At 35.1% G+C, this 17,088-nt stretch overlaps 2 protein-coding genes across 2 annotated transcripts; one reads left to right on the top strand and one right to left on the bottom strand.

Moving 5' to 3' along the window:
• Positions 1-4,885: 4,885 nt before the first annotated feature.
• On the bottom strand, positions 4,886-6,196 carry LOC149385654 (uncharacterized). Its single transcript, XM_089627024.1, has 2 exons — positions 5,789-6,196; positions 4,886-5,711 (listed from the first exon to the last, which is right to left on the bottom strand). The coding sequence occupies exon 2, from the start codon at positions 5,695-5,697 to the stop codon at positions 5,221-5,223; it is 477 nt and encodes a 158-aa protein (XP_089483150.1). The 5' UTR covers positions 5,698-5,711; positions 5,789-6,196; the 3' UTR covers positions 4,886-5,220.
• A 6,784-nt stretch (positions 6,197-12,980) lies between these two features.
• Positions 12,981-13,874, top strand: LOC149385653 (uncharacterized). The gene has a single exon (XM_089626379.1). It carries the CDS (start codon positions 12,981-12,983, stop codon positions 13,872-13,874), a length of 894 nt encoding a protein of 297 aa, XP_089482505.1.
• Positions 13,875-17,088: the final 3,214 nt, after the last annotated feature.

Raw genomic sequence — 17,088 nt, 5'->3', positions numbered from 1 at the left:
ATGGTCTGCGCGCCGCGCGGTCCAAAAATCAGCTTTTTCCAATGTTGCGTTTCTGAGCGGATTTTGGCCATTGGATGTGATTGGAAGGCCTAGATTGCTCCGAAAATAAGTCCATTCAACCTTAAAAAGACCAATGCTTTCAGAAGAAGTCATGCATGAAGAGATATTTTTGAGAATCTAGGAAGAACACATTTTCTTTGTCTTAGTTTTTCTTGAATTTTTCTAAATTTTTCCAGACTTGTTCATACTTTTGTGGCTCCAATTTGAAGAGAAGAAGAGCTGCAGAGTTCTACCGTTGCTACAATCTAATCAAGTGTTCTATTCTCTAACTCTTACTATTTTTAATTCAAGTTTTTCATATGATCATGATGTCTCTTGATGTGTTGTTCTTGTGTTCATATTTAAGTGTTTTTATTGTCATGGTTATTATTATGAACTAGTCTCATGTAGGGCTATGGTGTAGTGGGTTCATTACGATGTAGGATTCAAGATATTAGAATTGTTAGGTTGTTGTTTTTCTCATCACTTTTGCTTAATCCATAACTATGCTTAATGCTTGTACGAATGTCTTGAACTCATGCTTGTTTTATGTTCAACTCTAATGCTTTAGAAAGATTAGGTTGTTGTGTTTGTGTGTGGATTACTAGAATTCATTCCTAGGCTAGATATAGCTAGGTTGTTCTAGACTCGTGATAATACTCTTGTTTTTATGCTAGCCGTGCTTGTTAGGAGTTGAGATCGAAAGATGATATTCCGGTATCGGTTTAGGTTGTTAGATGCTTGAGAGAGATCTATCATTTCTATAAAGTGAGTATGAGTAGTGAAAAGTGTGAATCTCAATAGGTTGTTTCTTTTCCTAATTCAGTGAATCTAAGTTGTTTTGTGAACCCGTGAACCATAGTCCTTCCCTTTAGCCATTAGAATTTTTTTGTGCATCTAGTTATTTAATTTTGTGACATGTTAGTGAATTTTTGTGACAACGATTCCATCAACTATATTTAGTTCTATATTAGCTTGTGAATCTTGAATCTTCAATTTAGCTAGTCCTCGTGGGATCGACTCGTTCTTACGATTTATTACTATTGCGACCACGTGCACTTGCGTGTGCGAGAAAATTCGCAACAGTAGGTAAACAACATATGAACAAGTGAGGAGGGTGGATCAGCGGCGGCGATAGCGAGAGGGTTGGGTTATGGTTGCCATTTTCGAAAATAATAGACTTCGCTTTACTTCCATTTTTTCAATAATCCAAACCCAAGGTTTTATTTTTCATGGTTGAAGTTATGTTTTTCAATTCTGTTAAAGGTTACGACTTTATTTATGGTATTTATTTACAATGGTATTTTTTGGGTTTTAGTTTCCGATTATGCAACTTCGACTTTTTGGTCATTTTCGTTCATCAAGTTTTAAATGAATATTTATTTTTAGGTTATGAGTTTTCAAACTTATATTTTAAGTCATGTTTAAAAAAAAAATTGTCCTCAAATTTTCTAAAGTTTTTAAAAAGTAAGATAAGTAAGACGGTCCGAAAAGTCGGGTCGTCACAGCTTTTGAAGACTAAATGCAATAATCGATCAATTTAATTACTATACAAGAAATTTTTATAAATAAACAAAAAACAAATCTAACAAACTTGAATCAAAATAGGATAAATATGATTTTTTTAGAATATTTTTAACATATTTAGTTATAAGTAACTAATCATTTTGGTGTCGGAATAATTACCCAAAGTGAGAATTAAATAATTTCCATGTATAGTTCAAACTAAAATTTGTAACATTTTTTTTTCTTTTTTAAATAGTGTCCTTTGAACGACACGAAGTTAGATCTAACCTGAAAACGACATAAAGTTTGAAGAACGACAAAGCTTAATGCACACAAGAACACAATATATATATATATATATATATATATATATATATATATATATATATATATATATATATATATATATATATCGGCGTTAGTGTATTGGAACAATAGTAGTTTAAACTAAAGTGACATAATACCACAAAACGACTATATAGCTGGAGAAATTTGTCACTAAAGAGAGGACCACATTTGAGTTGACAAATTAAAATAATTAAACTAACTCGTATGAATTTTCTATGAACTATACCAAGATGATCGTAGACTAATGAGACAATCAGCAACATGTGAGTCACCCATAATAATTTAAACTCAGCAAGACTGATGTATAATAAGACAAATGATACGGCTTAGAAAAGTCGCTTCATATTCGGATACAAATCCGGGGATTAGGTGAAAATTTTATTTCTAAATATTGGAGAATACACAAGATTGAATATTTGAATAAAGACCTAGAAAATAAAATATCTCCCTAAGTCTTGGAAAAAGACCTTAAATAATTTTAATTACATTTCGTTATGTATCCTTTTCGTATCTAGCTGGTCCTTCTTAATTAAGTAGTGTGGTCAATTTGAAATAGATAGCTATAAAATTAAATATGATTTTGGAATACATTAATAATTTATTCTTTATGCAATTTCTTGTGTGAAACTAGCAGGATTTCGGCTTAATCTCTAAGCACATCTTATGGATCATCAAAGGCATGAATCACCTTGAAATTTAAAATTATGAGGAGAATTAATATATTATAATGATACGTTCACAAAGTTTGTATAAAGTGAAGAATTTCCAATGAAAACCTTGTCACATTGCCTTTTCATTTCTTTATTGTCATATATTATAGTTTATTTTTACTGGCAGTGAAGCTTTCAGACCAAGTCCTAAATTCCGGTTCCTAATAGAGCAATATTTGTTCCTAAAAAGTGCACCTAACTACAGAAAATCGGTACAGCAAATAGGTAATTTGATATTCAAGGTCAAAAGAAAACAAAAGGTTACTCTTTCTTTTGGCACAACTAGCAAACTAACACACATGTAAGGTCAAAAGACAATTGAACTTGTTTACACAAGTAAGAAAATGTGCTCGTGTCAACTTTTGTGCCGTTTTCTAGCTGAGAAATAATACCTACCAGCCAAGCAAAAATAAAAAATCATATTGGGTGTTGTTCTAGTTAAATAGCCATTGAACTAATTGATTTGTAATATAGTGAAAGATTATCTTAAAATTTGTTTAAAAATAACTAAAATTAACACAAATGTGTAAGTATTATACGTTAATAATGTTTTTTTACTATGAAATTAAATCTTTTGACAGGGGGAAAATATTTTGTATGCATAGTTAAATAATTTTATTTACATAGATAAAAACTTTCAACTTTGACCATTTTATTAATTTATTAATTTCAAATAGTTATTTTGTATTAATTAATTAATTATTGATAAAAAAAAAATTACTAATAAACCCATCATATGCACTAGATTCAGCGTCCAGAGTCTTTATGTCCTGCAGAATCACACAAAAAAAAAATATATTATCTGTAACAAAAGAAAACATATATAATAAAGTGTGTTGTATATTTGTAGCCAAAACTGAGATGTAGTCAACGTTTAGGAAAATAGCCTATGACAATTATATTTTACTTAAATATCCTCATTAAACATACTATGATTAACAAAAAAATGTAAATAATTATAAAATCGAAAATTAATGACAATTGGTCTAGTGTTGAAGCTCTCCTTGCCGCGAATCTATAGGATTTGGAATCACTCAATTTCGAGTTCATTTGAAAAAGATATGGATTTTTGAAGTTGTGATAAAAATATATATATATATATATATATATATATATATATATATATATATATATATAAAACTCTATGAGAGAGAGTGTCTGATAGCAAAAAAAAAAGCTTTAAACAAAGGACAAAATGAAAAATTCAAATGAGTTATTCAAGTGTCACTTCATCTGTTTGACTATTTTTTTTTTTAATTTTTAAACGTTTATTATATCTCAAACGTTAAGTTTATAATGGTTTAGTTAGTTACAAATTTCTATAATAAATAGGATAAAACAAAACAAGGGCCTTCAAGAGAAGTACTTTATGATGCCGTGATCTTGGTGGTCATCATAACTCAATTTTCCAACGAAAGGCATATACGTATGACCTTGTGAATTGCTCTCTTAATTTACAAAGTCAAAAAAATTATGTATTATTAGCTGTACTTATTCTCTTTTTTTTTTTTTTTTTTTTTTTTTTTTGCTCTTTTTATTCCTATTTGCGTTCACATTGTGTTTCTCCTCTTGCCAGTTACCATATTGATGTCCCTAGTATTGGCAATCATTTGCAATATATCCCATTTCCAAATTCATGCATTCTTTTTTTTCTTTTCTTTTTTTTTTTTTTTTTGTTGAAAGAAGATATATTTTCTTTCTTTTTCGCCTTAAATGTCAAAAGGCAAAACGCTTACGCTTATATTTTCCGAATCTACTTGTTGTCTTTTTTTATACGGCTTTTTGAAATTCGATTTTCAGTATAAATGTATAATGTAATCATAGTTGAGTGATAAAAAGATAAATTATAGCCTTGACAATTGGTAAGACATTCCTTCACGCTTTGCCTTTAACATTCCACTCTCATGAGCCATCATTAGGATTTGACTTTAAACTCATTTGAATTTGATCTACTTCTAAATTAATGCTTATTACTTATCGATATAGCTATCTTATAGTTCATGAAAATAATAAGCGTTTCCTTGTAAACTTCTAATGTAATTTTCCACTAATAACTTTTCTCCAATTCCATGCAATTGAGGGAATGAAAAAATGAAATTAATTACCAAAATAGACAGCTCATATTCATAATTCAGCAATATAAAAAAAAAAATTCCAACCTACCTACACAACCATGACATGTCTGTATCCTTTGTCCTCAGGATCTCATAAGAATTAAAAATTAATATGCATGTATTTATAAGAAACTAACTCATTTTCAATAATAATTGAGCTCTCTCAACTGCACAAATTTAATATAATGTTTGAAATATGGCACCTAAAAACTCTCTCAAAAATAGGGTGAATATAACCTACATTAGAAGTCTCGACTTGATTTTATACCTAAAAACTTATAATATGATCAAACGCTAAAACATAAAAGAGAGAAACATAAAATAACTTCAAAGAGAAGTTTTTATATTGATTATCACTAATCATACAAACCACCAGCATGATCATCATCAGAAAAACCCTAATTCCACCCCCAACCACTATCCATCGATATATCCCAGGTCTTATTAATTATATTTTTTTTTTCTTTTTTCAACTTTTGACCCCCCCACAAAAAGAATTATTTTCACTTTAGTCCGCCAGAGAGAGTGGAGAAACAGCTCTCGGAGCGGGCGAGCCCTTTGGTCTTCGAAGTGGGACTGCTCGGCGTTGACCTCGGGCCACGTGGCGAGTCGAGGCTTCTCCGGAGGATGTGTCTCATGGCCGAGACGAGCCTCGCGGCGGGGTCCACGTGTCGGACCTCGTCGGACTTGAACTTGCTGAAGAAGCTCGTGTGCCTCGCCACGGCCTCTTCCGTGCTGATCAGCCTCTTGGACCGCACGATCTCGTCCTTGATCGCCTCCGCGCAAAGTCCGCAGATCCAACGGCCCAGATACCTCTCCCGGATCCGCTCGATGTACCCAGGCGTGCATTCCTCCGTGAGCCCGCAACACTCGCACGTAGCGGATTCCGTCTCCGACGAAGAAGAAGAAACGAACGCTTTCGCGTTTGGCTGTTGCTGACTCTCTTGCGTCGGTATCACCATTGTGTCGCTCATAGGCATTTCCAATTATACCCCTGTGATTTAAAAATAGAAAATACGAATAAATACCTCTGTTTCCATGTAAAGAAGAACAGAGTGTTTAGAAAATTACCAGCAGAGAAAATTATATCTATATTTATATGAATCTCGATAGCTACAAGCTTTGTTTGGCGTTCGAGAGCTGAGAGATGTGTCGTTATCGCTCCTTCTCCCACTCTCCTTCTTCGACCTTGTCTTCTTTGGCAGCGAAAATCTCAGTCATTAAAACCATTTCAGAAACGAGAAAAAGAGAGGAAAAAGCTTCCAACTTCTTTTTTTTTTTTTCGTTCTTTTGTACAATTGATCTACTCTTTGCAAACACGTAAGCTTTTTTTTTCTTTCCTTTTCTCAGAGAAAAAACACGAATTTTAGTTTGAGCAAATAAAGAGGCACTGAGTCTCTTTTTTGCTTCTCCTCTACAATATCAATAGTTTAGAGAGAGAGAGAGAGAGAGAGAGAGAGAGAGAGAGAGAGTTCTTAAGAGGGAGAGAGAAATGTTAATTTTTTTTGTTTAAATACATCCAATGATTGAGGCTTTGAGGGCTAACCCAGAGTATATTCCACGTCAGCAATGCTTGCTGTCAGTGAATTGTGGCCGTTGATCAGTGGATTGCCAGCTAAGCATTATCATGTATTTGCTGTTTTTGGGAGGATTTTCCAATTTTTTGGTAAATTTATAACCAATCTCTAGCTTCCACGTGTAAACTACAAACGTGTAAGGTTCTCCTTTTATCATTTCTTTTTATTTTTGCAATATTTAATTTCCTCTTGCACAGGTGTCTCTTATTTCCGATGAGGTAAGGTGTGAATTGAATTGCTAATAATGTATTAATTATATCTAGTACTAATCTAATACTCTAATCTATGCCACGCTAGTTTCTCCGTATTTGTGTTTCTAATGGAACCATTTTATGGTGAAACAAACTTATTTGATGAATCAATAGTTTTGAAGAAAAAAAAATTATTTTTGAGGACTTTTGGAAGTGAATTTCAAGAATTGTACTTGTATTGAGTTTTCTTGGAAAATTTCATTAGTAAGATGCCTTTCATATCTTTTTTTTTAAAGAGTTGAAAAATAAGAAAAGAGCTCGCATAGGTGCGAAATATGTACACATTTTCTGCTTATAATATGTGTGTGTGTGTGTGTGTATATATATATATATATACTGGGCTAATAATAAAACATTGCATAAGTTGATAAAATATGTTTCTAGACGCCAGTTAAGTATGATGTATGCATGGCATAACATACGTATATATAAAAATAAAAATAAATTGAAGGCATATATAATTTATTTGACTCCTTAAAGTACAGAACAACACGCGCGCTTAATTTCATGGCTTAAAGCGATACACAAAGTTATAAATATTATAAAACATAAAAAAAAAAAATAATAATAATAATAATAATAAAACAATTGTACATTAAGCACGAGAATTTTTCTTCAATTCTAAAATATCATCTTACCACCCAAAAAAAAAAACTATATCTTGACTCACTCTTCGCCGAAAAATAAAGTGCCTGTAGTGAGAATGCTATGTTTTTATTTATATTGTAGGGAAAAAAAAAAAGCCATATAAACTAGGGTATAAATTATTCTTTCTTTTCAAAACAAAGTTTCTATATTGAGCTGGAAAACAAATTGAAAGAGAATGTATGTGCAAGCAAGTGCAAGCCAGCTTTTTCTTCTTCCAAGTTTCAACAGAAGTGTGTGAATGCTAGCTATATATTCAAAGCTTATTGTAAAATAAATAAAAAGAGTTGAGATCGGTACGTGGGTCGATCGGCGCGTTTTGCATGACATGACCGGTAACGAAAAATGACAAGTCATATATATATTACGCAATATATATATTATCACACCTATATAAAAATGACAAGTCAATATATATATTATCACACCTATAATAATTGTGTTTGTTTGTTACTTTGTTTGATGTGTTACCTAATAGTGCATATTACGCAAACCCGTGTGTAATCGTGGGTCCCAAACACATTATTCATTGTTTTTATACATAATTTCCCCATCTTAAGCACGAGGATATACCTTGCTGTCGATTCCTCAGCGATCCGATCCCATATTTGGTGATCAAAAAATAACCACCCCAAAAAACCACTCTCATAGTCGAAATCAAAAGATCGTGTAGCTTCTATTTTCTAATAATACTATTCTGTGTCTGGACAAAGCTGAAGCTTTGCCAGCCCTAGTTAAACCTAAATTGGAAAATAATTAATTAAGATAAAAATTGAATAAATATGAAAAAAAAAAAGAAGAGAGATTGAAATTATTTATTGCCCATATCGATTGTGAAAGAGACCCCCACTTTGCCATACCAATCCAGCTTCTGAATTAAAAGGGACAAAACCATTTATGAATTGTTGTTTTCATTTGCCATCACGACCATATGTTGCTCCCAATTTCTTTGTTACGCATTTAAATCGAGTATGGAATCTATACATGACATGACATGCCTTGTCGCCAATCTCCATCTATATAATTTATTTACATTCACATATATCTAATCCACACATGGATGATATATATATATATATATATATATATATATATATATATATATATATACACATGATATAATAACGTGAGTTTTGTATAAGGGGCCATATATATTTATGAATCATCTATAGCTAGTACGTGCCGCTTCAACTTTGAAATAATTATTGGAAAATACATTTCTTTTCCTTAGGGAAAAAAATGAATATATGAGAAGCTCTAAAACGTAGAAACAGAGCTTTGAGAATATAGACGATGAAGAAAACGGAGAGTACAAACAGAGTATTAATACTCTCTACAGTCTACACTATTGGTACACATAAGCAACACAATAGTAAAAGCGTAAATGAAGATAGAGTTGAATCAGCATTCCTTGCCACGTAGACCAGACGCTGATAGACTTAACAATATAAAATGCAAAATTTACGAATAGTTATTGGTCAGTTGTTTTATATTTTATAGTTTACCATCGTTCTTTGACTGCATAGTTTTTTAAACTCTGAGAGAGGTTATACTTAATTTTAGTTACAACTTACAATCTTACATGTCAATCGCTATTTTGGATCCCTCTATTGTCAATACACGAATACCAAGAAATTCGAGCGGCGTGATGAGGAGATTAAGTAGAATAAAACTCTGACATGGCATAATCGCTGCTTACGTGTCACACACTATGCACGGCAAGTGTCCAAAATTTAATGGTTTTTCAGTGTCTATTATTGTTTCCCACGAGTAAAAGAAATCAATGAATTTATATACATACATACATAGATACAAATTTGACATAAAGAGCATATCACTTCCCGGCTATAAAAAGACGTGCTAAATATATCAATATAATAGTAGTTGGTTAGGAAATAATATCATTTTGTTTTTACGTTCATGATTCCATGTATTTAATAATCCATCCATCATTTAATTAATTAGTGCTGGCCTAGTGCTGGTAGTGGTGGAGGATAAAAAAAGAAAGACACAAATGATTAGTTGCGAGCTAGTATGAATGAGATGGGTTATAGAGCTGCCACGTCATTGGAAAAAATTGTGTTATTGTTTTATTGAGAAATCTCTTATAAAAAAGATTTGTTTCTACAACCACAAAGAGACATTGTGATCCTTTTGAGACCATACCAATTTTTGGTTATATAGACGACCTATATTATACGTACGTTACCCACCTTAGATCTACCTTTGATCTTTTGTTTTATTTTTTCCTTTTCGGAAAGATTTTTTTTCTTCTAAATCTATGAAATTTGACATCATTAATAGTAAAATCTTAAAATCCATACAAAATCCTTGATTTTGCACTTAGAATTATCTAATTATGATTCGGGGAAGAAAGTGCGTCCTAACTCTAAGCTTGCAATAGCAGAAATAATGTAACCATCAAATTTATATTTTTAATGATTGGGTTAGATCTACTGAGTTATTTGTTAGGTTAAGAAATTGACTAATTAGAGTTAATAAGGATTTGACAAGTCTTGTGGTTATTTAAACTTACTATTACCAATTACCATAAAATTATCTGTATATATCAGTGAGCGACAAACACAGATCAGCCAAAGATATGAAAGATTGGCTAGTTATATATAAGCATGTTTATATCACCTAAAGAAGCCAAAAAAAATAAAACATTATTAAATGTCTATAATGGAAGTTGATGAAGTATATATATGGGTGTTGCACAGACGGACTTGATGTGGAACTCCATTTCTGCCCACATTTGATGATTCTAATTACACAAGTGGAAACTGTGGAATTGCTCTCATCATTTGTAGATTTCTTTAATCAAGTAAGCAATTCCACTGCATATATATATATATATATATATATATATATATATATATATATATATATGATGTAACCAAAAAATGGACACACTACAAGAAATATGACATTTAGTTACGATACTATTAGCGACGATTAAATCGTCGCTAATAATGCATTTAGCGACGACTTTGTCGTCGCTAATAATTTGGTGCGAAAATTCTTAAAGTTTGGCGGCAAAGATAATTAGCGACGATTATATCGTCGCTAATTCTTGCTTATCGTCGCTAAGTTCGCGGGAATATATTTAGCGACGATAAACTCGTCGCTAAAGGATTTTGAATTTATTTAGCGCCGATAGTATCGTCGCTAATAATTTCGAACAATTTTAGAATTTTAACGAATTTTAAAGAGGGAAAAATCCCTCCAATTTAATTAAGACGAAATGAATTAGCGACGAAAATATCGTCGCTAAATCATTTTAAATTTTAACGAATTTTGAAGAGGGAAAAATCCCTCCAATTTAATTAAAACGAAATGATTTAGCGACGTATAAATCGTCGCTTAATATGTACGAAAACATTTAGCGACGATTAAGTCGTCGCTAAATGTCTGGTTATGAACTGAAAACGTAAGTTCAATTAGCGACGAAATTTAATCTTTTAGCGACGAGAATATCGTCGGTAAATGTCTTTAAATACCAAATCGCGAATCACTTTCCCCATTTCGTTTTCTTGACCTAAATCCGATTTTCTCTCAATTTATCCTCTCCCGCCGTCGCCGTGTGCCCTCCTCCGCCGTGTGCCCTCCTCCGTCGTGTGTCGCCGACGCCGTCCTCGTCCACCCCGGTAAGTCTCTCTCTCTCCTCACTTCTTTCTCTCTCGCCTCACATCTCTCTCCTAACCTCTCTCTTAACCGGTGCAGCTCTTCCGCCGCTACGCCGTCGACGTCGTAGCTGCTTCCTCGCCGACGCCGTAGCTGCTTCCCCGCCGACGCCGTCCTCGTCCTCGTCCGCCCCGATCCGGCATCTCTTCCTCATCCCTCACGTACGGTAAGTTTTTTTGTTTATATATATATATATATATATATATATATATATATATATATATTAGTTATAAATATAAATGAATTAATTAGTTATATTTACTTTAGTATAAATATTTATATTTACATAATTAGTTATATATTAGTTATAAATATTATAAATATTTAAATTAGTTTTGTTTACACAAATATTTAAATTAGTTATAAATTTTTATATTAGGTATAAATATTTAAATTAGTTATAAATATTTATATTAGGTAAAATTATGTAAAAACATGTAAAAGCGATTAGGTAGTTTATGTGAAATTAAATGGAATTGTATTTAATTCTTGTTACAAATGATTAAAAATGTGAAATTAATTAGTTGGTATGGATTATTTCCACTGGGGTTGGATTTATTGTTAGTTTTAGGATGTTTCTATGCAGGTTTTAAAGTTAAAGGCTTGATGCCGGGTTGTTAAGTTTATAGGGGAGGTTCTGCCGAAATTTCGGTAGGATCGTGAAATTATAAAATAAAATCTGAAAAATACTAAATTTTAAAATGTTGAATCTTTAGGTAAAATGAGTTATCCAAATAGGAATTGGATAATCGAGGACCAATGTCTAAGCGTTGAGTTTGCGGCTGGCATGACAGAGTTCATGGCAATGGTCCGACAACATGTAAACATCGAACGGGTTCGTGGACTGATCACTTGACCGGCGTCGGATGTTTGGTTCCACAGGGAGCACGGATGGTGGCTGAAGTCGCCGAAGTCTACAGTTCGGAGGCTGGGACGTCGCAACCAGGATATATCTCGCAGGAGGTGTTCACATCGACCATCGCCTCGTTCGCCGAGGCAATACAGAGTCAGGTGCCCGGCCTCAACCTTAGCTCGTTTATGCCCCAATTTCCGCAGAGTTCGCAGCAGGCTCCGTCATCCCACAGCCAGCAGACTCCGAAGGCCGACGTCCACACTCCGACGGGCGGCCAGCAAAGGACTCCCGACGCTAGTCAGCAGACGACGCCCGGCGGACCAAGTCAGTCTACTGATCAGCACATTGTTCCGTCGTAGCTTGCAGAGTTTCAGCGCCAGCAGAAGAGCGTTTCACGTCGAGGAGGGGGAAAACGAGCGGCGGGACGACAAAGCAAACGTCACGACTAGTGTTTTATTAGATATTTTGTGTATAGTATATTATTATTTACATATTTCTCGATAACCGAAAACGTACGTAACCAGATTTTATATATTTGCTGATTTGGATAATATAATTTGGTGTTTATTTGATTTTTCATTTTAGAATTTCATAAACAAAAAAACATAAAAAAATTAATAATTAACGACAAAAAAAAAAAAAAATTTAAAAAATTAATAATTAGCGACGACTTTGTCGTCGCTAATTCGCCCGCGAAATTTTCCCGCGCGAATTAGCGACGACAAAATCGTCGGTAATTATCTTTCACAAAATTAAAAAAAATTATCGTTACAACATTTAGGGACGAAATTATCGTCGCTAATCTTGTCGGTAAATAATTAGCGACGACTAAATCGTCGTTAAATATATTTAGGCACGGACATGTAGCGACGATTAATGGGTTATTACCGACGAAAAAAATCGTCGGTAATTGTTGTATTTGTTGTGGTGACATTATTTGATTTCATTTTTGTAGAAATCGGTTTATTTCCTATTATTATTAATACCGGATTTGGTAAATAAGGGAAGGAATAACCGGGTGTAATTAGTTAGAATAGAAATAGGAAGTTTGTTTATTCTTTCCTAGAATAGGGGGATTTGTTTTGTAGACTTTTGTGTATAAATAGGCTGGTTTAGCCGTGTGGAATAATAACAAAAAATTCTCCTCTCAAAACCTACATGGTATTAGAGCCGACTCTCTAAAAACCCTCCTGATGGAAGACAAACCAACCAGCCAAAATTCCCCTTCCTCAATCACTCAAACAAACACCATGGAAACACCTCAGTCATCCGCTCATTCTTCTATGCTCATCATCGGGCATAGAATGAATGGGAGGAACTTTCTGGAGTGGTCCCAATCGGTGAAACTGGCGATTGATGGTAGAGAAAAATTGGGATATCTAACTAGCGAAGTGAAGACACCGAATGAAAAAGAAGCCGGTTATTTAGCCTGGAGATCAGAGAACTTGATGGTAATGGCGTGGCTACTCAATTCGATGGATGCTACCATTGCAAAACCTCATCTATTTATGAAGACGGCGAATGAAATCTGGGTATCAATCCGGGAGACGTACTCGGATCTGAGAAATTCATCGCAGATCTTCGAATCGAAGACAAGGCTGTGGAAATCCAGAAAAGGAGAGAGAAAAGTGACGACCTACTACAACGAGATGGTGTCGTTGTGGCAAGAATTGGATCAATGCCATGATGACAAGTGGGAAAGTGCGGCTGATTACGCTTGGCAACAAAAACGAGAAGAAAATGATCGCGTATACATGTTCGTAGCCGGTGTGAACAAGGACCTCGATGAAGTGAAGGGAATGATTCTCGGAAGACGTCCGCTGCCGTTAATGAGAGAAGTCTTCTTCGAGATCCGACTCGAAGAAAACAGGAGGAAAGTCATGAGTCATACCAACGAAGATTCAGTAAGCCGAATTGAATCATCAGCCCTACTCTCACGGGGGAACGAAGGAGAAAGGAAGAAACCATGGTGCGACCACTGTAAGAAGCTGTGGCATACGAGAGAGACATGCTGGAAACTTCACGGAAAACCGGCCAAAGACAAGAAGAAGGAGAAGGCCTTCCAAATGCCGAGACCTCTCGTGGAGAACAAGTCAACTCGGAACAGCCTAGCTTCACGAAGGAACAAGTCGAGCAACTCCTGAAACTACTAAACCTATCCAAACAGTCCAGCCTCGATAGTCCCTCATGTTCTTTCGCACAAAATGGTAAAACAGTATCTTATATTCCTTCTTCCTACTCATGTTCAAAAAACATAGACACCTTGATCATCGATTCTGGTGCAAGTGATCATATGACAGGAAATCCAAACAGTTTTTCGACCTATAAACCGTGTGCTGGCAATAGGAAGGTTAGAATTGCTAATGGAACCCTCTCAGCCATAGCAGGTCTAGGAAACATCCATGTCTCAACCACTATACCATTATCCAAAGTGCTACATGTTTCTAACCTATCTTGTAACCTGTTTTCCATTAGCAAGATAACTAAAGCCCTTAATTGCCGTGCTATCTTTTACCCTTCTTATTGTGTATTTCAGGAACTGGACTCAGGGAAGACGATTGGCAATGCTAGAGAATGTGACGGACTCTATATTCTAGACCCAGAACCGGACTCAGATAAGGGACGTCAAGAGAGCGCTTGCCTGAATATTGTCTCCAATCCGAGTAACAACGAGATTTATTTACTGCATTTTCGTTTAGGACATCCAAGTTTTTATTATCTCATAAAAGTGTTCCTTGATTTGTTTACAATAAAGATCTTTCCAGCTTTCATTGCGAAATATGTGCAATAGCAAAGCATCATAAAAAATACCTATCCACCTAGGAAATATAAACCAACTAAACCATTTTCACTAATCCATAGTGATATATAGGGACCCTCCAGAGTACCAACGTGCAATGGAAAGAGATGATTTATTACCCTAATTGATGATCATACACGAGTAACATGGGTTTTCCTACTAAAAGAGAAATCAGAGGCAGAAAATATTTTCAAAAAATTCTATAGTATGGTTCAAACTCAGTTTAATACTCGGATTCAGGAGTGATAATGGACAAGAATACTTTGCAAAAGATTTAAATAATTTTTTTGAAGAAAAATGGATTATTCACCAAAATTATTGTGTAGACACACCACCACAAAATGACATAGCAGAAAGGAAAAATAGACATATCTTAGAGGTCACTCGTGCATTAATGTTTTCAACAAAAATCCCTAGTTACCTATGGGGAGACAGTGTTCTTCATGCTGCATATTTAATTAATCGCATGCCCTCGAAAATCTTGTCCTTTCAAACACCTGTAAATGCTTTACAAAAATATTTTCCAAAATCAAGAGTGTTTAATTCTATGCCTTTAAAACATTTTGGGTGCACGGTGTTTATCAAAAATCCTGACCGGAATGCAAGTAAACTCGATCCTAAGGGAAAAAAATGTGTTTTTTTTATAGCGCCGACTCAAAGAGGGTTCAAGTGTTTTGACCCTACTAACCGAAAAACCATTATCACAATGGATGCAACTTTCTTTGAAAATACACATTTTTTTACTACTCATCTTCAGAGGGAGTTTGAAGGTGAAGATTCCGAGAGTCACAGGTTTGAAAATTCTGGAATAGACATTCTTATAAGTTCAAACAATCAGGAAAACTCAGAAAACTTTGAAAGTAGTGATGTTCAAAACCACGGTGATATTGAGTCAACGAATCTTTTAAAAGAAAATGAACCAAGTATCACTTATCAGAAAACGAATCCTAAGAGGACAGGTACAATAATCGGACAAGTGGTCTTTTTGAAAGAACATATAGGAGAAATGATCAAGCTCAAGATATAGAGACTGTCACATCTCCGGCAAGCCAAGAATCTGAACCGAAGAAAGAACCTGAGGTAAGTGAACCTATCCTTGAATCTGATTTACCTATTGCCTTAAGAAAAGAAAAGCGTGCCTGCACTAAAACTCTATTATATCCTACATCTTCATATGTCTCGTATTCTAACCTATCTTCAGCCTTTTCTACCTTTACCACAAACATATCCAATATTGTCATTCCTAGTAGTATTCATGAGGCATTGGCTCAACCGGAATGGAAAAAGGCTGTTTTTGATGAGATAGAAGCTCTTGAGAAGAATCGGACCTGGTCTGTGGAAGAACTACCGAGAGATAAGCCTATGGTCGGGTGCAAATGGGTGTTCACGCCCAAGTTTAAAGCTGACGAAACTCTTGAACGCCTCAAACCACGATTGGTGGCAAAGGGGTTCACTCAGACATACGGGATAGACTACACAGAAACGTTCTCACCAGTTGCCAAGCTAAATACGGTAAGAATATTGTTATCTATCGCGGCAAACCGAGACTGACCACTGAGACAGTTTGACGTGAAGAACGCATTCCTCAATGGGAAACTTGAAGAAGAAGTCTACATGAGTCCACCACCCGGATTTGAAGACAGCTTCAACTCAAAGGTGTGCAGACTGGAAAAAGCTCTATATGGACTCAAACAAGCGCAGGTAGATCACATAATGTTCACCAAGTACTCGGTGGAAAAGAATATTTTAGTGCTGATTGTGTACGTTGACGACATTATTCTCACAGGAGATGACTACGGAGAATCGGAACGCTTGAAGGATATGTTGGCAAAAGAATTCGAAGTAAAGGATTTTGGATAAATGAAGTACTTTCTAGGCATGGAAGTGGCGAGGTCGAAGAAGGGCATCGTTGTATCTCAGAGAAAATATATCCTAGACTTGTTGAAGGATACGGGGATGAGTGGCTGCCGACCAGCTGAAACGCCCATAGATCCGAATCAAAAGCTTGGGAACATAGTAGATGGGGTTCCAGTGAACGTTCAGCAATACCAATGGTTGGTGGGAAGATTGATCTACTTAGCTCACACAAGGCCCGACATAGCCTTTGCAGTGAGTTTAGTAAGTCAATTCATGCATAGTCCGTATGAGCAGCATCTCGAAGCCACAAACCGAATCCTAAGATACCTGAAGAGCTGTCCAGGAAAGGGGCTGATGTTTAAGAAAAATGAAACAAAGAGTGAGAAGGCATACACCGATGCTGATTGGGCTGGCTCAGAAAACCGGAGGTCTACCTCAGGTTACTGCACCCTACATATGGGGAAACCTAGTCACTTGGAGGAGCAAGTAACAGAATGTTGTGTCAAGGAGTAGTGCAGAGGCAGAGTTTCGATCCATGGCAAATGGCATTTGCGAATTAATATGGATCAAGCAGGTTCTTGAAGATCTTCATGAAACAGCCGAACTACCTCTACGATTATTCTGCGACAACAAAGCAGCCATAAGCATTGCGCAGAATCCGGTCCAACATGATCGCACGAAGCACATAGAGATCGACCGAC

Source organism: Urtica dioica, chromosome 9, assembly GCF_054948205.1.
Source record: "Urtica dioica subsp. dioica isolate 48M chromosome 9, U.dioica_male_clone48M_v1_H2, whole genome shotgun sequence".
Classification (NCBI taxonomy): Eukaryota; Viridiplantae; Streptophyta; class Magnoliopsida; order Rosales; family Urticaceae; genus Urtica; species Urtica dioica.
Note: the sequence above shows the minus strand (reverse complement) of the source record. Positions and strands in the feature narration are given on the sequence as shown.

Bases quoted from the DNA above. Each gene is read 5' to 3' on its own strand.
- LOC149385654 (XM_089627024.1), bottom strand. From the start codon at position 5,697: ATGCCTATGAGCGACACAATGGTGATACCGACGCAAGAGAGTCAGCAA.
- LOC149385653 (XM_089626379.1), top strand. From the start codon at position 12,981: ATGGAAACACCTCAGTCATCCGCTCATTCTTCTATGCTCATCATCGGG.